The 23,451-nt window shown below is 34.8% G+C and overlaps 1 protein-coding gene across 6 annotated transcripts in view; it reads left to right on the plus strand.

Annotated features, from left to right (window-relative positions):
* The first annotated feature begins 727 nt into the window (after nt 1–727).
* LOC113850545 (ribulose bisphosphate carboxylase/oxygenase activase 2, chloroplastic-like) overlaps nt 728–23,451 on the plus strand; it is a 44,867-nt gene continuing 22,143 nt past the window's right edge. The window contains exons 1-7 of one of the 6 annotated variants that reach the window (XR_003502206.1): nt 802–1,014; nt 1,445–1,705; nt 1,813–2,004; nt 2,301–2,773; nt 3,344–3,625; nt 3,732–3,847; nt 11,969–12,028. Coding sequence is in view for 4 of the 6 variants with exons in the window: in XM_027481112.1 (XP_027336913.1) it covers nt 970–1,014; nt 1,389–1,705; nt 1,813–2,004; nt 2,301–2,773; nt 3,344–3,625; nt 3,732–3,847 (1,425 nt within the window). In the remaining 2 variants the exon portion in view is untranslated. Of the gene's footprint in view, nt 1,015–1,388; nt 1,706–1,812; nt 2,005–2,300; nt 2,774–3,343; nt 3,626–3,731; nt 6,088–11,968; nt 12,029–19,618; nt 20,338–23,451 lie in introns of those variants that run through there. The other 5 variants (XM_027481115.1, XR_003502205.1, XM_027481114.1 and 2 more) reach the window with 5 other exon arrangements.

Here is a 23,451-nt window from a genome sequence, read left to right on the forward strand (position 1 = left end):
AACCTTTTAGCTATCACAGATGAAGTTTCTAGATATAGATATTTTTGTAACAGTGACGCAGAGGACTCTTAATTTGATTGGTTAGTTCATTTATTTAACAATTATGTGCTAAAAATATAGTATAAGAAAATAAAATATTTTTTAAGTTTTTTATTCAAAAATTATACTTTTAATTATTTTGAGATGCGGTTTTGAATAAATTTTAAGAAATTAAAATTATAACTAATTTTCAAAATAAAAGTACTTTTTATAAATATAAATAAACAAAATACAACGTTTGCTTTTCACGAATTATAAAGCTGTTTGGGTTCAATATCAAACATTTTGCAAATATATGTCTGCACGTTTTTGCTTCTAGACAATTTTAGAGTCTCCCGATAATTTTATTTTATTTTTTTTTCTAAAATGCCTATTATTTTTTAACTTCTAAAAAGTAGTAAAGCAATTTTTAAAATGTTTTTCGACTGAAAAATTTAATATTTTTCGACCAACTTTTAGTTAAAAACAAAACAAAACAAAACATTCTTTTTTCTGAAGTGACACAAGCCTATTTACCTCCATACGGAACTGTTTTGATTTCTCAATTTTGTAGAAATAAAATTAACAAATATGAGTGGCAGAGAGAGAAGGTTGAACTCAAACCTCAAATTAGCGCAGTTCCGAGAAGCCTCCACATTTTGTTTGTAAGGAAAGTCCTATAAAACCAAGGTCCATCTCACCAAAAGCCACGTATTAATAAATACTATAATACAACCAATACCATTTGTGTGGCTGTTGATAAATTCTTAAGCCAATCCACAGGTTTTTTCTCATTCTCCTTATTACTTTTGAGTCACTCAATTTCATCTACCCCATCACACTATAAAGTCTTCCTCTCACATCTCTCTTTCCCTCAAATCCAAACACTTAAAACTCAGTTTCACATTGTTTTCTACATTCCTCCAGAACTTATTTTGGTTTCCAATTACAATGGCAACTTCAGTGCCAACCGTTGGAGCAGTTAACATGCCACCGGTACTATGTTTTTCCCGCCCTTGTTATGTCATGTTAAACTGTTCAAACCTTGGTCTCATCGTTACATAGAACATGTGACATGTTTTGTTTCACTTATGATTATAATTCATGTTTTAAATGTTTCTCTTAAGTTCATTCTAGACGGGCAGGCCTACATAAACACAATGATACACTCGTATGTATCCATTTGTATGAGTAGAAGTAAATTGTAAACTTATTAGTTAGTACTATATATAATCATGGGGTACTTCTGAATTTTGGTTATTTTGTTTTTCCTATCTGGGTCTGTTCCAATTTGTCTAGAGCATAAATTTTGCAATGCAAGTTGGTACAAAGGGTCATTGGGGGCTAAAGAGGGACTATATTTGGTGCAGTTGAAATTAAATGGCTCTAGCAATGGAGTGATAAGCTCAGTATTCTTTGGAACCAGTTTGAAGAAAGGAAGTTCTGTGAGTTCCAAACAGAGGAGTTTGTGTGGGAATTTCAAGGTTGCTGCACAGATTGAATATGATGAGGAGAAGCAGACCTCAAAGGATAGATGGGGTGGACTTGCCTATGACACTTCAGATGATCAGCAAGATATCACCAGAGGGAAGGGAATGGTGGACACTCTCTTCCAAGCTTCCATGGATACTGGGACTCACTATGCTATCATGAATTCCTATGATTATATCAGTGCTGGTCTTCGCCAGTAAGTTGGTTTTTTTAACTTAATTTAGTTTGCATATAATTTGAATCTTAAGTTTTGGTGTTTTTGTTTAGCGAAGTAGTTGAATGCTAATGGGGGCTTATTTTCAGGTGCAACTTGGATAACACTATGGATGGCTTCTATATTGCTCCAGCATTTATGGACAAGATTGTTGTTCACATCACCAAGAACTTTTTGAACTTGCCAAATATTAAGGTTCCTCTTATTTTGGGCATTTGGGGAGGCAAAGGTCAGGGGAAATCGTTTCAATGTGAGCTTGTGTTTGCCAAAATGGGAATCAAGTAAGTTTAATTCCACTCCACTATATATTTTCAGCCCAGTAAGTTTAATTGAACAGGAAACAAAAATGCTGATGTTGGTTTAGAGTTAGGCGCATCCTAGATATTTGGTTTATGGTTTGCAATAAGATGATTTGGCCTAATGAAAAGGCAATTTTTTTCTAGTTCTGTTCATCCATAATTTTGCTAAACATGTTATGTGTGGATGAAAGTCAGTGTACATTCTCCATACTATGGTTTTGGTGTATTCAAATTACAATTAAAAAATGCACTAACTCTTTGGTTGCCTTCAAATTCAGCCCCATAATGATGAGTGCTGGAGAATTGGAAAGTGGAAATGCTGGTGAGCCTGCAAAGTTGATTAGGCAAAGGTACCGTGAGGCGGCAGACATCATCAGAAAAGGAAAGATGTGTTGTCTCTTCATAAATGATCTTGATGCAGGAGCTGGTAGGCTTGGTGGAACCACTCAATACACAGTCAATAACCAGATGGTGAATGCAACCCTTATGAACATTGCTGATAACCCAACCAATGTCCAACTTCCTGGTATGTACAATAAGGAGGAGAATCCTCGTGTCCCCATCATAGTCACTGGTAATGACTTCTCAACATTGTATGCTCCACTCATTCGTGATGGACGTATGGAAAAGTTCTATTGGGCACCAACTCGGGACGACAGGATTGGTGTCTGCCAAGGTATTTTCAGAACAGATGGTATTCCAAAGGAGGACATTGTCAAGCTTGTTGACACCTTCCCTGGACAATCTATTGGTAAGCCATACCTCAATTCAAGTTTCAAGCTTAAATTTATATAAGCTTAAATATGTTTTTGATCCACGAGAATGTGACGTTTTTGTTTTAGTTCTTATTCTAGTTTTATTAGATTTTAGTCCCTACATTTGACAAAACCTGTGTATTTTAAGTCTCTCACTAAGGACCGAAAACAAATGGTTTTTGGATCTGTTTCAAAACACAACTTAATTATACCCTTATTTAATAAACTTTTATCACACAACAGTTTATATCATATGTTTGACCATAAAACTTCTTGGAATAAGCTAAAAGAAGTTTATTTTGGTGTTATACAGAATAACTTATTGAAATAAGTTGATAGAGTTTATGAGAGCTCTAGGGTATATTTGTGAGCTCTCCCTAAGCTATTTCAAACAAAAGTTTAAATAGGGACTAATTTCGTAAAACGTCATACTTACCAAAAACATATTTTAGCCAAATTTCTATTGCTAATTCATTAACTTCATTAGCCTTTGAAGTTTGAGACATTGTTATCAGATTGTATGGTTGAATTGTGAATAATCAAATGTTTGATACATCTGTGTGTAGACTTCTTTGGTGCCTTGAGGGCCAGAGTGTATGATGATGAAGTAAGGAAGTGGATTGCTGGTGTGGGGGTGGAGAATGTTGGGAAAAAGCTTGTGAATTCAAAGGAAGGACCTCCAACTTTTGAGCAACCCAAGATGAGTCTGGATAAGCTCCTTCAGTATGGAAACATGCTTGTTCAAGAGCAAGAGAATGTTAAGAGGGTTCAATTGGCTGATAAATACCTGAACGAGGCAGCTCTTGGAGAGGCAAATGAAGATGCCATCAAGACTGGAAATTTCTATGGTTAAACCTTTGTTCTTAATGCTCTTGATGTGAAAATTGCCCATGGCTTTAGGACTATGGTGGAATGATAATTTAGGATACTAATAATTATTTCTTATTGATGCAGGACAAGGGGCTCAGCAAGTTCATATTCCTGTCCCTGAAGGTTGCACTGATCCTACTGCTGAAAACTATGATCCAACTGCCAGAAGTGACGATGGAAGCTGCACATACAACTTTTAGGTAATTTTGAGCAAATAAATAAAGGGATTTGAAACAGAAGTCCAGGAGAATGTTAGTCACTATGAATCTCAGCTTAGAATACACTTTTTTTTTCTTTATGTTAGGTGCATTAATTTGAACTTTGAAGATGTACATTTTGTGTTGTTGCTGGTGTAACCCTTAGTTGCGTTTTATGGGTGACATCTTATAGCTAGCAATATTGAAAATATCCTTCTCTTTCAGTTTGCATAATTATCTTGTCAAATTGGTGCTCTTCCCTAGAGCCAGCTGATTTACACGAAAAAATACTAGCTTATAAAACAACAAAAACAACAAAACTTTATCTCGCAAAGATTAGTTAATAGTTACACGGATCATACAATACTATTTAGCTACTATGAGTAAAAGAATTGAAAGAAAAATAATGCATGTATTGATTCTGAATGAATTACAAAGGAAAGCTATCTAGTAATATAGCTGAGAATTACAAAGAGAGAGAATTGAGAAGCTAACAGACTCAAGGTCAAAACAAAAAAGCGTAAGATGGATTCTGTTATTTACAACAGCCATCTTAAATGATGTGGGACCTTGCAAGTTGTCAAGGTGCACACTATTGTCACCTGATCTGATGTGGCACTTGGCAATTCTAACATTTCTAATAGTCTCCCTCAAGATGGAGGATGGAAGATGTCCAATACTCCAACTTGCAAAGTAATGCGTTGAAATTTTTGGGTAGTAAGGCTTTGGGGAAGAAGTCAGCCACCTGATTGTTGGAAGAAATGGGCAGAGTCTCATAAGCCCAAATTGCACTTTCTCACGGATAATATGACAATCAATCTTGAGGTATTTTGTTCTCTCATGAAACACTAGATTGTTTGCAATGTGGATTGTACTTTGATTGTCACAGAACAACACTGGAGTTTTTGAACATTTGATCTGAAGGTCCTGAAGAAGAAAATGCAACCATTGAAGTTCGCAAGTTGCAGAAGCTAGAGCCTTGTACTCTGCCTCTGCTGAGGATCTAGCAACTGTGAGTTGCTTCTTTGCATGCCAGGAAATGAGTGAATCCCCAAGAAAGAAACAGTGACCAGAAATAGATCTCTTGGAATCTATGCACCCTCCCCAGTCTGCATCAGAATATCCTTGCAACTGAAGACTGGACTTTCGTGGGAAGAACAACCCAAGACTAGGGTTCTTTTTGAGGTATCTTAGTATACGGAGAGCAGCCTTATGATGTGAGATAGTGGGTGAGCTCATAAATTAACTCACTTGTTGCGTAGCAAAACTGATATCAGGCCTTGTTGAAGTAAGATATAATAGCCTCCCAACCAACCTTCTATAAGAAGAAACATCATGAAAGCTTGGACCAAAGTCTTGATGGAGTTTGAGAGCAGGATCAATTGGAGTGGAGGCTGGTTTGCAATCTGCATGAAAACTATCTTCTAGCAAATCAATACAATACTTTCTCTAACAAAGGGAAATACCAAGTGAGGATTGTGCCACTTCCAAGCCCAGAAAATACTTGAGTACTCCCAAATCCTTGATTCCAAATGCACCATGTAGTCTTGCTTCGATAGAGGCAAATTCTGTGAGACTATCCCCAAATAAAAGCACATCATCCACATAAATGAGTAAACTACTAAAAGGGTACTAGTAAATCTCAAAAATAATGAGTGATCAGCAGAAGCTTGGTGATAACCAATATCAATGAGAAAATGTGACAACTTGTCATACCACTGCCTGCTAGTCTGTTTAAGGCCATACAAGGATTTAGAAAGCTTGCAAACCTTGGAATGAGAAGAGACAAACATGCCTTGGGGAATACACATATAAATGTCGTCCTTTAGATCACCATGCAAGAAGGTATTATTAATATCTAATTGATGTAAATTCCAATTATAATGAGCAGCTAAAGCAAGTATTGTTCTGATTGTGGTGATCTTAGCAATAGGAGAAAATGTATCAAGAAAGTTCAAACCTTCAATTTGGTTATAGCCTTTGGCTACCAACCGAGCTTTGTACCTTTCAATAGTACCGTCTGCCCTCCTTTTAATCTTGTAAACCCATTTGCTACCTATTGGAATGACACCAATAGGAAGGTCAACAAGGGACCAAGTTCCATTGAGTTCAAGAGCATTAATCTCTGCATCCATGGCCTTTCTCTAACATTCAAGTTGACTAGCTTCATTGTATGTAGTTGGTTTCTGTTCTTGGCTAAGGAGAAAGCTGTAGGAAGCATGTGAAGGAGATAGATTGGCAAATGAAACAAAAGAAGAAAGAGAAAAACAAATACTTGATTGGTTCTGCTGAGAAATAGATAAATTGCAATGGTAATCTTGCAAATAAATAGGTCTCTTTATGTCTGACAGATTTTCTTTACAAAGGGGGTGGGGAAGGTGATGGTGAGGTATGATGGAAAAGAGGTAAAGGAGAAGGAAGTGAAGAAGGAGGTGCAAGTGAAGTGGGATATGAAATACACATAGGTGTGGATAGCAGCACAATTGATTTGGTAAATGTAGACCAAGGAAAAATGTATTATTCAAAAACAACATTTCTGGAAAGTACCAATTGATTTGTATGCAAATCATAAACTAAATACCCCTTAGTGCCTGACTTAAAACCAACAAATATTGACTTGTGATTTTGCAGGTCAAACTTGGATCTATGATTGCCAAGAGTAGAAATATAGCATAAGTACCCAAAAACCTTTAAATGTGACAAGTTTGGTTGTACCTGATATAGTAAAGCATAAGGAGAATTGCCTTTGAGAAAAGGGGTATGAATTCTGTTAATTAAATGTACTGCATGAGTAGCTGCTAAGCCCCAAAATGTTTTAGGTAAATAAGATTGAAAAAGAAGTGCCCTAGCAACATTCAAAATATGTTGGTGTCTTCTTTCTACCCTACTATTTTGCTGAGGGGTTTCAACACATGACTTTTGATGTAAAATGTCCTTATCTTGGTAAAAAGAATGTAAAGAGAATTCTGGGCCTTTATTTGTCCTTATGGTTTTGATGGTTACACTAAAATGATTTTCTATCATTTTGACAAAATTTTTAATATGTGAGCCAACTTCATATTTTTGTTGGAGAAAAATAATCCACAGAAATCTACTGTAATCATCCAAAATAGTCAAGAAGTATCTATGTTTTCCAATGGTAGCAGTTTTATATGGCCCCAAATATTCATGTGAATTAATTCAAAAGGCTTTGAAGCATTATGAGTGCTGGTGGAAAATGGCAATTTCTTTTGTTTAGCATAGTAGCAAACATCACAAATGTGTTTCTTATTAAAAGGAAGTAACTGTAGATACAAACCAATAAGCAAATCCATTCTAGAGGAAGACAAATGTCCTAGCCTAAAATGCCAAATAGTTGTGTCAGGAAAAAAGTAAAGACTGGTTGTAAAATTGTGAGCTTGATGTTGTTTTGCTGGGAGGAAACAATCATTTGTATGCAAGTAGTACAATCCATCTATTAGCTTAGTTGAACCAATCGTCTTCAAGGTATTCAGTTCCTGGATGGCACAAGTGGTTTTTGAAAAAGTCAAAACACAATTGAGGGAAGCAAGTAGTTTAGAAACAGATACTAAGTTGATTGAAAAATTCAGCAAATATAAAACATTTGGAAGAGTTAGTGTGTTGTTTATCTGAACAATTCCTATATGAGTGGCAAAAGTGAGATTCCCATTTGGCAACTTAACAGTGATAGAATTTTTGCTGAGAGGTTGTAATGAAGAGAAGATGAACTTATCTGAACATATATCATCTATTGCTCCTGAGTCTAGAATCCATGAATTTTTTGTGGAGTGATTAATGGTTAAAGTGTAACAAATACCTGTGTAAATGGAACTTTCAAGATTGAGATGAGTTGTGCTAGTGGAAACTGCAGCAACTTGTCCAGGAGAATTGCTAGTCAAACCAGAAGGTTGGATCAATGACATGGCTTTGAAGTGCTCCGAAGTCAAAGAAACCTGGTGTGGAGCCTCACTTCCAGTAGTGACTGTGAGTTTATCATCTTCACAAGTTTCAAATTGCTCACCAATAGCATTGTTAGCTGAGATAGTATTCTTCCCACTTAAATCTAGATGGATACCCATGCTTTTTGTAGCAAATATCCACAATATGACCATTTCTACCACAATAACTGCAGACCTTGGGGTTGCCTCTTCCAAAGTTATTTGTGCCTCTACCAAAGGTGTTATGGTAGCCTCCTTTGCCTCTACCAAAGGATTTAAGACCTTCAGTTGCATTGACAAAAACCTGTGAATCTTCTATTACAGTGGAAGCATCAAGTGAGGAAGAGGAAGAAATAATTCTCCTTTCATGTTGAACAACCAGATTAAAAACTTTGTTAACATCAGGAAACGGATCCATCATCAAGATCTGTGTGGTAACTACTTCATAATCATCATTTAAGCCACTTAAAAACTTCATAATGAGATCTTCTGCTCTATAATCTTTTCCTAAATGTCTAGTCACACAAACACAGCTGATAGAGCAAGAATAATCTGGAAATGGCCTGAAATTTTCCAGTTCTTCCCACAGAGTTGTGAGTTCAGTAAAGAAATGAGTCATCAAATTTGTACCTTGTTTGAGATTAGAAATCTCTTGTTGTAAATCAAAGATTCTTACACGAACAACTTGTGAAAATCTGTCGTTCAAAAGTTTCCAAGCTACTGCAGCAACTTCTAAATAAACAATCCCTGGAGCAATTGTTGTTTCCACCGAACTAAAGATCCAAGACAGCACTAAATTATTGCATCGTTCCTAAGCATCAAAACTGGGATCAAAGGTTGATGGTATTGGGAGAGAACCATTCACAAACTTGAACTTATTCTTTGATATTAATGATCTTTTCATAGCTCGAGCCCAGCTATGGTAATTCTTAAGGTTGAGCAAAGGAAAAACTAGAGGAGTAACTGGACTTTCACCTGGGTGAATGTAGAAGACGCTGAGAGGATTGAGTGCTAGATCTAAGAGAAGAGGAGAAGGAGTATTATGAGAACCACCACCTCTTGCCATGGTTGCAATACTTCACGAAGCTCTTAAAATCGAAGAGCTCTTGATACCATATGAGTAAAAGAATTGAAAGAAAAATAACACATGTATTGATTCTGAATGAATTACAAAGGAAAGCTCTCTAGTTATATAGCTGAGAATTACAAAGAGGAGAGAATTGAGAAGCTAACAGACTCAAGGTCAAAACAAAAGAGCATAAAACGGATTCTGTTATTTACAGCAGCTTCAGTATCTTAATTGATGTGGGACCTTGCAAGTTGTCAAGGTGGACACTATTGTCACGTGATCTGATGTGGCACTTGACAATTCTAATATTTCTAATAGCTACTATCTTGATTGATCCGTGTCTGAGTTTTGACAAGTTTTATGCTAACATGATCCTCCTCTCTTACTTGGGTTTGGGACCAGCTACGAGATCATAGGCAGAGTTTAACTTACAATAAACACGTTGAAAGGTAAAACGGAAGGAAATATCACAACCTGTTTGGGGTTTAAAAAATTTCATTAACTAGCAAATGTGTAAAAATTACCAGCACGCAATAATGCACAATATGATAGTATTGAAACTATTAAGAAGTGTTGAACACAGATGACAGAATTGAACTGACTCAATAGTACTACTACCTATGTGTCGATAAGCAGTAATGTTGAAGTTAAGTCTCATTCTCACAAATGGGCCAATTCGAAAAGAAACTAGAGTCATCGAGTTTCGCTTCCACTTCACTTCTGTGCTTTGCATTTGCGTTGCGCCCCCTACGGTGCGCCCCCTACGGTGCGCCCCCTACGGTGCACATAATCTTTTTCAGCTAGGATACATTAGATTTGTCCCAGTTCAATTAATAATTTAGATCTTGATATTTTATTTATTTATTTAAAATGGTATATATCTTTAAAAATTATTCTATTAAAATTGAATAAGATTATTATGAGTAACAAAATTTTATATATTTTTTAATATTAAATATAGCTATGCTTTCAAGACTTAAATTTGAGAGTAATATTTACATTTGTCTTATAAAAATATTTTAATTTAAAAATAAATACTCAAATTGAGTATATAGATGTCATATATTATAATTTTATCACTATTGGTGTATAACATTGTAAGGGTAGTACCATATGAATTGATTATAATATATCTTTTATTTCTATGTTTTGTTTATGATTTTAAACTTCTAAATTTTTGTGATTTCGGTCCCTACTAACAGCAACATATCAAAATATGTATCCTGCAAAGTTCATAAATAAAATAAATTTATAACGACTAAAACTTAATTCTATAAAATTATATGCACCAAAAGCAAAATTTTAAAAGAATAAAGATCAAAATAGAAAAAAAAATACAGAAAAAAAATATGTTTACTCCATATAAATGTATGACTAAAATCTTTATTTATTAAAATAATAAATAACGTAATTAAGTCTATTACTTTCTTCCTCTTGCAATCCCTCATCTAACCAAATTATCAGCCTTGTTTTAGGTCCCTTTTTGTATTTTTTTTAATTAAAAATAATACAAGACAAAAATATCATAATAATTAAAGACAAATATATTAATATTTTAATTTATATATATATATAATAATTTTTACAGTATCTTATAAATTAAGAAGATATAGTACATAAAATAATTATTATTGTTAATTTTATTTTAAAATATGTATAATAAATAGCAGAAATTAATAACCAGTTTAAAAAATATATAAATATTTAATTTTTAAAGTATTAAAAGATCGAATTATAACTATTAATTTGTAAAATATATTTTCAAATTTATAAATATCAAAGTAATCACCTTTTTTAAATTAAAGCAGGAAAAGTAAGATTGTTATATTAAAAAAAATTCTTTTAATTATAAGCTTATCATTTTTTTTATTGTCATTAATTTTATAAAAAAAAAAGGTTAAAATGCTTTTTTTGTCCCTGTACTTATGAATTTGTAATTTAATCTCTATATATTAAAAAATTATAAATAATTTCCCGTACAAAACTTAAATCTTAATTTAGTTTCTGCCGTTACTTTCAATCTTAACGTCATTTGCAAAAATTGTTAACGTGTAGAGTAGATGCAACATGTAAACAACTAAATAGCCAACGTGTAGAATAGATGCAATTTATAAAGAACTAAATAGCCAAAATAATATGCTAATAGAGAAACTCTAAATTGAATTGTGCAACTCTCATTATTACTTCCTTCAATCCCACTGTAAAATTCTTCACTATTGTAAACAAAATCTATATCTTTAGCAACTTCAATCATTTGCACAAAATCTTTACTTGGTAAGTCTTCTCTTAAGTAGTGTAACCAGCACCCATCATCTTCAACATCTTCACTATCACTAAAAGTTTTTCCATGCATGCTCTCTCTATCAAAATCCTCTTCTTGTTGCTCTTTCCACGTAATTATCTTTTTCTCTTTAACATCAACATCACGTTCCCTTTCCCACACCATATCTTCCTTCTTTATAACATCATTATTGCTTTCTTCATATTCTTCTTCATCAAGAGTTAGTTGAACACCATGAACCTTGTCTCCTGAATGCACAACATAAACTTTCAACTCCTGAGCAATAATCACTATACCAGAAATTGGCTTTTGGAGTGCCAACTTAGAAAGCGGTTAGTAAAAATTGCTTTGTGTAAACCATTAAGAGAGCAGTTCTGCCCTAACCGCTCTCCAAATTTAACTTCTTAGAGCAGTTCATGTGCAATCGCTCTCTAATATATACTTCTAAGAGTGGTTTGTGTGGAACTGCTCTCAAAGATGTACTTCTGAGAGCGGTTAATTGTATTTTGCAGAGCAGTTGTTAAATAACCGCTCTGAAATATATGGAATAGAGTGTGGTTATTTCTTAACCGCTCTCAGATGTTGTATTTCTCAATTAAACCCTAAGCCCTAATCTGGTTATCCCTATCGCCCCGCCAAGTCTTTATACTTCAAATTTGTCTATGTTCAGTATTTTGTGAGAAATTTTTACAGAAGAACAAGCACAGTTGATATTGCATTCGCAAATTTTAGGTATATTCATAATCGTTTCTTGGTTTTCTGGCAATGTTTGGACATTTGCACTCTCTCATTCTCTCTGTTCATTGAAACACACTTGTATTATTGACATTGAACAGTTACAAAGGTCCGTCCTCTATACTTGCTTCAAATTAGTGGAACTTTGTTCATTCTAGCAGGTTAGTGCTGTTGTGTTTGTTTGAACATGAAATTAGTTTTTATTTTGTAAAAGTTGACCATTGCTGCATGAGAAAGAGCATGAAATTAGGACACTGGAATGATATAATGCAAGTTATAATTTGCAAATGTAGTAAAAACCAAATAGGAAAAAAAAACAACATTTATTTGATCACAGTATATTAAAATTTTTTCAGAAAATATAATTTGAAATAAAAACAATGGAGATTGATCCTTACAAATAGAAAGGATTGAACATGTTGTTATATATGTTGTTCTGGGAACTGAAATAAGTTAATGTATTGAACAAGATATTGTTGTTTGTTTTGCCCCCGTAATGTATATTTCCTCTGTGTATGAATGAAATTGATGTTGTCTTATAGAATATTATGAATGCATGATTATTGTTATTGATTAAACTTTGTAGGTATGATTTGAAATCTAAAATTGATTGAAACCATAGTTTCCCATTTGAGATTGAAAATAATGATTTATTAAATCATTATTTTCAATCTCAAATGGGAAACTATGGTTATCATTATTGTCAATCTCAAATTGTCGAAGTTGGACAGTTTGTGAACAAACTTATTCATTCATTGGTTAGCTTAATGTTGTATTTAATACTTAACTTCCTTTGGTTTATGCATGAATCCAGTCCAAAATTTATAATTTCCCACTGTAAAAATTTGAGAATATACAGAAAATCATGTCAATTAACAAGCATAGTGCAGAAAGAAAAGCTTTAGCAGCAGAATTATGCAGGAATGCAGTAATTATTACAGCTCAAACATAAGACTTTTATTGAATGCAAAAGAAACTAGAAATTCCTATGAATTTGTGAGTTGCCTCTCACACAGCACTTCTTTAACGTCACTAGCTTGACGTATGAAGTGAATTACTCAGGCCAAGGGCTGTAGTTGAGATTTGTGCATGGTGAGTGCAAGTCAATCTCTTAACTTCCTCCAAAGTGGCTGAATTTTGCAAGAATGGCTTCAAACAATGCCCATTTACCATAAAGTTTTTGCTTGTGGAGTCACTTTGGATTTCTACTACACCATGAAGGAATACCTTTGTGACTATGAAGGGTCCAATCCACCTTGATTTGAGCTTCCAGAGCATGAGTTTGAGGCAAGAATTGAACAAGAAGACTTTTAACCAACGTAGAATTCTTTTCTTGCGATCATCTTGTCATGGTACCTCTTGGTCTTTTCTCTATAAATTCTTGAGTTCTCATAAGCCTCAAGACGCAAATCCTCTAGCTCTTGCAATTGCAACTTCCTCTGCTCCCTAGCTAAGTCATAATGGACATTACAAGTCTTCACTGCCCAGTATGCTTTGTGTTCCACCTAAACTGGCAAATGGCAAGCTTTTCCATAGACCACCCTATATGGTGACAATCTCAAGGGCATCTTAAATGCAGTTTTGTGTGCCCACAAGGTATCATCAAGCCTTCGGCTCTAGTCCTTTCTATGGGGCTACACTACTCTTTCAAGTATTTTCTTGATTATATTTCTCTGTTAGAGAGTTCAACTTGCCCATTTGTCTGTGGGTGATAGGCAGTGGAAACATTATATACAACTCCATATTTCTTCAACAAGACTTCCATTGTCCTATTGCAGAAGTGACTCCCTTGGTCACTACTGATCGCTCTAGAGATTCCAAACCTGCAAAACAAGTTGCTACGGACAAAATTTGCAACAACCCTTGCATTATTAGTCCTGGTGACCTTAGCTTCCACCCATTTTGAGACATAATCAATAGCAAGAAGTATATACCATAAAGTCAATATCCCAGACATCAAAGAGGTCACAATATAGGATAGGTCGTTGGGGCATCTCTTCTCTCCAAGTAATTACTCCTCCCGCTCTTTGGCATCTCTCACAAATGGAATATTTTTGCCATGAGTCTTTGAAAATTGAGGGCCAATATAGTCCTGTATCTAACACTTTTCTTACTGTCCTTCAGGGTCCTTGATGACCTTCTACAGCTGAGGCATGACAGAACTGTAGTATGAATGGAATCTCTTCATCAGGTATGCAACTTCTAATGACTTAGTCATTACAGAATTTCCATAAATAAGGGTCATCCCAAACGTAATGTTTAGTATCACTCCTTATCTTTTCCTTTTTATCTCTTGGTGCATCTGCTAGAAAGGCCATTGCAACAAGAAAGTTAACAATGTTAGTATACTAGGGTGACTGTGAAGCGTACAACTCTAAGAGTTGTTCATCATGAAAATCATCCAAAAGTGAAATAAGGTCAAGAACTTCCTCTATTCTGCTTAGGTGGTCTGCTACTAGATTCTGAGTTTCACTTCTATCCTTGATCTCTAAATCAAACTCTTGAAGTAAAAGTATCCATCTTATCAACCTGGGCTTAGAATCTGTCTTTTTCAACAAATACTTCAAGGCAAAATGATCAGTAAAAATCATAACTTTTGACCCTAAAAGGTATGGCCTAAACTTATCTAATGCAAAGAGTATGACCAACAATTCTTTTTCAGTTATGGTGTAATTACATTGTGCTGGATCCAAGGTTCTAGAAGCATAATAAATGATGTGAGGAAACTTACCAACCCGTTGTGTCATGGCAACTCCTACTGCAAAATTGGATGCATCACACATCAATTCAAATGACTTGGTTCAATTTGGATGTTGGATGATGGGCGTGGTGGTCAGGGCTTCCTTAAGCATATTAAATGCTTCTTTGCACTTTTCATCAAAATTGAACTCAACTTCCTTTTGCAAAAGCTTGGAAAGGGGAATGGCAATTTTGGAGAAGTTTTTGATGAATCTCCTATAGAACCCTCCATGGCCAAGAAAAGCACTAACCTCTCTGACACAAGAGAGGTAAGGCAATTGTGCAATAACATCTAATTTTGCAGGATCTACCTCAATGCCTTTTTCAAATATGATATGACCAAACACTACACCTTACTCTACCATGAAATGGCATTTTTCAAAGTTTAGCAAAAGATTAGTGTCGATGCATCTTTTCAAAACTTTCTCTAAATTAAATAAGCATGCAGAAAAAGATAGGTCATACACAGTAAAATCATCCATAAAGACTTGTATACAATGCTCCACTAAGTCAGAAAAAATGTTTAACATACATCTTTGAAATGTTCCTTGAGCATTGCACAAGCCAAAAGGCATTCTTCTATAGGCAAAAGTGCCAAAAAGACATGTAAAAGTGGTTTTTTCCTAGTCTTCAGGTGCTATGCAAATTTGAAAATAACCGAAAAAACTATCAAGGAAACAGCAATGAGACTTGCTAGCAAACCTCTCTAGCATCTGGTCAATGAAGGGCAATGAAAAATTATCCTTTCGGATTGCTTGGTTTAGTCTCCGGTAATCGATACAGACTCTCCAACTATTCGAAACTCTGGTGGGTATTAATTCATCTTTCTCAATCCTCAGCACAGTGAGTCCAAATTTCTTTGGAACCACTTAGACTGAGTTGACCCAAGTGTTGTCTGAGATAGGGTAGATGATCCAAGCCTGCAATAACTTGGTAACTTCCTTCTTCACCATGTCTAAAATGATGGGATTTATCCTCCTTTGAGGCTGCCTCACTTGTAACATCCCAAAATTTGTTAACTAAGCTAGTGACTCTTAGATCTAGTTTGGTTACTATTTATGGTTTGCTAGTATCGAAATAATTAGCTAGATGCTAAAATTTTTATTTTAATTCTCTGAGGGGAATATTAACTTGACCTCTAGGTTTTGCATTTTAGAGTAACTACATGCAATACACTTGACTTCGATATCATCCAAAATTATCCTGATTATTTTTAGCTGTACTGCCTAAAAATACTCCTGAGAATCTTGTTCAAAAAGCCATACTTTGTCTTATTTAAATTATTGAAAAATCATAATAATATATCTCAAAAATGTAAGATTTTGTAATCATTGAACTAGATTCTTAATGATTACTTAGCCGTCATAATCATTATGCGAAATCTCACAAAATCTAGTAATCATTACTTTAGAGATTTTCAAATCTAGTATCGGCCACTAGATTTTCGTGCAAAATGATCTTGTCCCCTAAATTACAAACATTATAATTACCCGAATCTTCGGAAATCTAGTATCGGCCACTAGAATTACATGCAAGAAATTCTTATCTCCCGATTTGCAGACATCATCATTTTAGAACATTCTTTTCTTCTCTTCCAAAATGCCAACACCATGTTTACCTTAATTAATTGCACTTCTTAAAATTAGCACCATGTCAAATGTCTTGTCCACATGTCAACCTAGTCATATCACATTCCTTTCCGGCCAATTAAATTTCATGCAAATGCTGTCCAAAATCTTCTCTTTGGAATTTTGTGCAAATTTTGGGATTTGTATCACCCAAAACCGTGTGCATGCAATCCATAAACATTCCATGCATTTTTCTTGCTAAAAATGTGTATGTTTTGCTTGCAAGTTTCCCTAAAATCTACTATTCCAATATGAAAACCGTGACCACCTTTTCTTGTATAATTTTTACCCTTTCCACCATATTCCTCCATCTTTTCTTCAAATTTTCGCTTTGGAGGAGCTTGCCTTGGTGGAAGGATTCAAGATTTTTGGTGCTGTTTTCTCGGTCCAAAAAAGCCCTTTGAAGATCTATAAGTTCCACCCCTTTCTACCTCAGTTCACGCTTCAAACTCAAAGGCAAGGGGGAGTTTTTACTTACTTGTTCTTACTTTTCTTTCCCTTGGCTGCACTTATGATAAACTCTTGAAAAGATTATGTTTTTATCTTCAATGACTTTGAACAAGTTGAAATTATTCTTTGCATGTCAAATTTTCCTCTTGAACTTCATTCTCCTTACTTCCAAATTTTTGGTTTTGCTTTGGATGAAGTAACCTCTTTAAAAGCTTGAGTTTTTTAGGATTGCATGTTGATTTATCCTTGTGCATGTCACGGTTTGCAATTGACTTGTTGATTTTCTTGTTCAAATGATAATTTACCTTTGGAACCATGGAACCGTGAGCTTGCTTAATGAATCTCTCCACTTGCATGTTGATTTCATGCCTTGTATGTTTTAGTTTTTCATCTTTTAAACTTAATCTTCATTTCAAACCAAAAAATCCTGCACTTAGATGATAAGATAAGGTGTCGCATGTTAAGTTCTTACCTTGCATGTCTCAAATTTCCTAATCTCTAACCTTAATTCCTTCTTGAAACAAGTTTACCCTTTTTGGATCATGAAAGTCAAGTGTTTAAGTGCTAACAATATTTGTGAATGCCTCGGTCTTACCTTTCTAAGCATGAATCCTTCTAAGAAATAATGTCCTGCACTTGGATGATGAAACTATGTGCTTGCATGTTGTTTTCTTCTATTTTGCATGTCTCAATTTTTTTTAAAAAAAGAAAAGAAAAACTTTAGTGTTGGACAGATTTGGGTTTTGCAAAAATGGATAGTATTTCCACACTTTGATGCTTTGAAACACTTGGAAAAATTTATGGAAGTTATGAAAAGAAATTATATGAAGTAATGAGCAAATTTCACTTGACCTATCTCAGTTTTGACCATTTTGAAAGCATGTCCAAATCTGAATTTTACCTTGTATGCTTTGTTTTGTGTAAGGAAGCTAAAATGAAAGTGTAAGTGTTTTACCTTGGCTGGATTTGATTGAACTCGTGATGGGCTATGCTTGTGTGAATAGATATTTGTTGCTTGTAAACTTGGATGATTGACTTGGACAAGAATAAATGAGTGGCTCAATTTTACCTTGCCATGGTATTAGAAATTGATGAAAGTTACTTGTGTGAATGTGCTGGAAAAATGTGAATGATGTGAAATTGAACACTATTCATCCTTGGTAATTGCTCTTAAAAAACCATGAAGGAGCACGGTGTGATGCATGGCTGAAAATCTAAGTTACTTGCTATTTGCTATGAACTATGCTGTGAAACTACTATCTTGCTAGCATCACATGCATCATTCTCATTTCATTATGAAAGACTTGATGAATTATACTAATGTGCAGCTAAAATGATTCTATAATATTATGATCTTGATGATCTAGTGCCCTTGAGGGCTGTTTGATTGAAATGGACCATGAATATGATTGGACTTATTGGAAATTCTATGATCTATCTATGTTGTGAATAATTGAGTATGAGGAATGAAAAATCAGCAAGTGTTCTATGAGGAAAAGTGTGAAAAACTGAGAGAAAAGAACTTTGAGTGCTTGAAAAATTATTCGATTACTTGATAGTTTAAAAAGGAGACTAAGATTGCTTAAAATTCTCTAATGGAGAGTGAAAAACTAAGAGGAAAGAATCAAGTGAGTTGGAATTAAATTTAATTACTTGACGGTTTAGAAGGCGCTAGAGATTGATGAAAATGAATAGAATGACTATGATGAACTTGAATGGCGAGATTACTTGGATTTGAGAAATGAAATTGGACTATACTAAAAGAGCTAGACTTGAAATATGAAAGGAATAGAGTGAACCAAAAAAGATGATGTGAACTATGGAGGAATGAATCATTTGACTAAGCTACGGTCCAAACTACTAAATGTTGCACTAAAAACTATCCATGAGTATGAATCTATAAAACCATGAGACTATGAATCTATGATGAAAGATCTATTCTATGCTATGAGTTCTTGAAACTATATTGCTTGAAACTATTATGAAACTTATGGAAACTATTATAAAACCCTAAACTATCTTTCCATGCTACGACATGAGACTCTTGGGTTTTATCTTTCCATGCCACAGCATGAGGCCTATGGAAACTATCTATCTATGCTACTACATGTGACTCATGGAATCTATCTATCTATGATGCTAAGCCCATGATGGCTTCTATTCTCATTATGCAATAAGCCTCCAAGCAGCTAAATGAAATGAGAAAACTATTAAAAGAAAATTGAAAATGCTACTTCATGCATCATACTATCTTTTGAACAACTTGATGGCATTACGGAGGCACAGCTGTGGATATTAGAGGTTCGGTCCCGAGTAGACCTTCGGGGTGTGGTGAAAGGGGGAAAATCCGACCTAAGTGGAATAGTCAGCTGAGCTCCCTATAGCTAGGTCGTGACCCAACTTGTAAGACCTTAGCCAAACCCGACAAGAACTCCACATCCTAGGGTCGTTGAGGTCCATTCCTGAACGTGCCGAATGGCACTGCATATCGAACTGATGTGCTACTATTTCTATCTATAATCTTACTGTACAGAGTAGGGAATGAAGTCCTCTGATCACCATTCAACTTGAATTTATCTATCTCTATGCTAAAGCTGGGCAGGTCGCCAGTCATAGAGGAATGGGATCCCCATGCATCATTGCATGCTATTGAAACATGAGAGACTATATGGGTGAGATTGAAACTTGCATTCATGCATCATATGCATTATTACTAGGAATGATTGATTGATTATGAATTTGGCAATGAATATGATTATTGTTTATCACCCTACTATCCTATTGATTATTTGATGATGATGGATGCTAAATTATTGGACTGGTTTGTGTCTGTGACGCCGCCTTCCTTGGGGTATGGCAATTTGACTGATGTTTGTGTATGGAGAACTCACCCCTTTGATTTTGTTGTGGTGCTGTTCTTTCTTTTATTTATAGAGATAGATAGGAACAAGGTGAAGGTATGGATCCTTCCTTCTGAGAAGGACATGTGGGTGTTTGATTTCACAGCTCAACAGAGTATCTTTTGCGGAATTGCTCGAGTGATTCATGGATTGGAGAGTGGAGGCTCATGGATCATCCAATATGCTGCTAATACCCTCATTAAGATTGTCTTTTCTGTTCCTCCTGGTGATACTCAGTTACCTTACACTGCCTTGTCTGCTAGCCCATCTCTTATGTCAATTGATCTCCGTACTCCTATTTCTAGGCCAGTTCCCACACCTGTGCCTTTTCTTTCTCTGAACCCTGTTTCTCCCCTTGTGCCACCTGAGAGAGATGTCCATGTGGTAAAATCCTCTATTAGGTACACTACTTTGCCGTCCTATATGCATCCTGCTTACCCATCTACCTTGTTACCCACTGTTGATACCCGTTCACATCCTCACACTGCTGGACGGATGGAGGAGAACAGTGGAGACTCTGTTGCTGCTGCTTCTTCTAGTTCTGCTTCCCCTACTTCTTCTGAGGAGTTTGATCTCATTGAGGATTACTCTCCTTATGACTGATGTTTATATTTGCTTATGTTTAGGGGAACTGCTCTTAGGAAGTCTAGTCTTATTATGTTATGTTTTGTATTTGGATAATGCTAATCATCTTTAATTATGATTAAGTACTTGACTATTTCGCCAAACTGATGCTTAATATATCGAGGTATTATCATATTATGAGTTGTGTCTATTCTTACTCTATTATGCTGTTAGGATTGAAATGTGGAATGATAATTAGCTATGGAATGATGAGATATTGAATTCATATGCACATTAACTCTCTCTCCGAGAAAGGAAATTATACTTGTACTTGTTTGAAGAAAAAAAATTACCAGATTTTGATGTTTTCTAAACTATTATGTTACAAAAGTTGGTATCAGAGTTTTAGTAATTTAGGATGCTACATCACTAGCTTAGCACCCTCCTCCAACAGTATTCTGTGCATGCATAGAGAAGGGCTGATTCCAGGAATATTAGCGAGGATCCAGCCTATAACTTTCTTGTGCCTCTTTATCACTTCAAGGAGTTTCTCCTCTTGATCAATGTTGTTGGCAATCTACACTAGCAAGTGCACTAGGATTGCAGCAAGTAATGAGTAATTTTTAAGATCCAAGTATCGTCTCCACAGGGAATTTAGGTTTCAAGTACCACTTCACAGAATTATAACCATTTGAGCCATAGGAATTTTGGAATGAGATTTGTAACATATAACAGCACTAAACCAAAGCAATTAAAGGTAAAGAATTTGCAGAAAAACAGAGTATAAGATTTGTAATGAGATGAGATAGGAATGAAGAATAGTTAGCAATTTACTTTACAAGAATATCAATATTAATTCAATTATGCTTCTAAACATTCAAGAACTTGGTTAATTAACAATCAGTTTCGCATATCAATAGCCAAAGGTTAATTCCTTAACTCATTGACCCTAACAAGCAACTAAACTACCCTAATCCATTAGGTGAAGTTCAATTTCAAGTTGCATTACGACTTAGAACCTTAAGATTGCAGAATTAGGTCTCCTTATCCCTAAGAAATCCTCAAATTTTGATTGCTAACTCAGATCAGAGAAGCAAATCCAACTTACATTGGTAATTGTTCCTCTAAGATGAATCAAACGAATTTCCATTCGTAGATTGCAAGAAAAATAGAATTCACAATTCAATTAATCCAAGAACTCAAAATTCAGAAGCAAGAGTCAAATCAATACATCAATTCGAGTTCCATAAACTCCTAACTACAAAGAAAACTACTCAGACATGGGAGAAGAGAAAGAGAAAGAAGAAGAAGAAGAAGAAAAACTCCAAGAAGCCATGGCTAGAAGCTCCAATCCGTTTCCTCTTTGTGGAAGCTTTAAGACTTGACCCCAATCTTCTCTCTCAAGCTCTCTCAACGAGATCTAACAGAAAAACGGAAAAATAAAATTGAATCCCGAAAAATCTGCACATTTCTGTTATTTATAGCATTTCCTAGATTTATGCGTTATCACTTTTATGAGAAATAGTGGCCACGCAGAAAGTTTATGGTTGTGCGTTAACACTTTTATAAGAAAAAGTGACCACGCGCAGCTTTCCTGATATTGAAGGCTCTCTGGAACTATCACTATTGCTGATAAAAGTGACTACGCAGAGCTCAAGTGGTTGCGCGTGATCACTCTTATGAATAAGAGTGATTACGCGCAACTCGCCAGGTTAAAGGCTCTCTGGAACGTTCACTTTCACTGATAATAATGGTTACGCAGAGCTTTTCCTGATATTTGCCTCTCTAGAACGCTCACTTTTACTGATAAAAGTGATAACGCCCAGGCTTTCTTCTTCTTTGAACTCTAGAGTGATCACTTTTACTGACAATAGTGATCACGTCCAATCTGCACTTTCTTAGTCTTGTGTTTTTGGAGTCCAGACTTGCTTCTTTCTTCTTCATTGTCATCAAGCCTCCATTTCCATGATCCTTGCTCAATTTATTCCTTAAAAAACAAGGTTAAAAACTTAATTTCTAAGCAAAATTTCTACAATTGCTAAGATAACTACATATGTAAACAAACTTCAATTCCTTCTCTTTTTTCTGAGTTTTTCTGCTTTCTTCATATATTTTTCTTATTAATTATGTTAGAATTATGCTAAAATATTAGTAAAAATATGGATTTATCACTACCCCAAACTTGAATTTTTGCTTGTCCTCAAGCAAATCAAACTAAACCAAGGGTAATTCTTCCAATTTTTAAAAACCACTTCACAAACTGTTATATCAAAATTTTCCAATTTGTAATTCTATGTTTTCTGCATAATTTTCATTTAAAATGTTCTTCCAATTACTCAGCATGGCAATCACAATGCATTCCTCAAGTTTTAAGCATGAATTGCTATCTAAGTGAATAATGCATTCCTCAAGTTTTAAGCATGAATTGCTATCTAAGTGAATATATATCAGTCAAGTTCATGTGAGAAACATTAAAAATCATGATCACTTCTCACTGGACAGTGTTTCCCTCATTGCTCAACAGTATTTAGGTACTGTTTTCTCTCTATAATCATCAATTCAGCTACACTCTACCATATGCTTGCCCAATTTCTCCATCTCCTCTGCTTAATACAGTTAATCACACATCCAGAGGGCTTTTTATAGGTTATAGTATGGCTTAGGTTAAGGCAGATACTGAACAAAATAAGAAGCAATTTGCAATTTCAAAAAAAAAATTAGAGGCATTTTGAGTGAATGACTTAAAAACTAATCTGGTTTTGCCTCATTTCTCCTTAACTTCCTCAATATTGCAGCAAACACTTTGTTTTTGTGCAGCAGAATTGTCATGTTAATTTTTCTTTCCTTGCTTTTCTGAGTTCAAAAATTTTTCTGCAGCATTTTACTGTAATTCTTTTTCTCTTGAGCTAATTTTTTTTTTCACTTTTCAAAATTTCTTGCAGCCAGTTTTGCTGCATAATTTCTTTATTTTTCTGCAACACTGTATTTTTATTTTCTGACTTTAGATAGCTTGTTATTCCCCTACCCCAAACTTATAAATTTGCTTGTCCTCAAGCAACACAAATGGATGCTACCGCAAACTTAGTTTTAAAACTGATTCTTGATTAAACTCACAATGCCTCTAATTAATTGAATGGTAAAATTGGTTTTTCAGCAGGGCTTGTAATGAAGTTAATTCAAGAAAAAAGAATATTTAAGTTCAAAGGGGTGAACTAGGGCAATTAAGCATAAGGGAAGGCATTTTAGGCTAACTAAGTATATCAATCATAGCCTCTATCATGTGGGTGAAAACTGTAACATGCA

The sequence above is a fragment of the Abrus precatorius genome, unplaced genomic scaffold, assembly GCF_003935025.1.
Source record: "Abrus precatorius isolate BTA unplaced genomic scaffold, Abrus_2018 Scaffold9, whole genome shotgun sequence".
NCBI lineage: Eukaryota > Viridiplantae > Streptophyta > Magnoliopsida > Fabales > Fabaceae > Abrus > Abrus precatorius.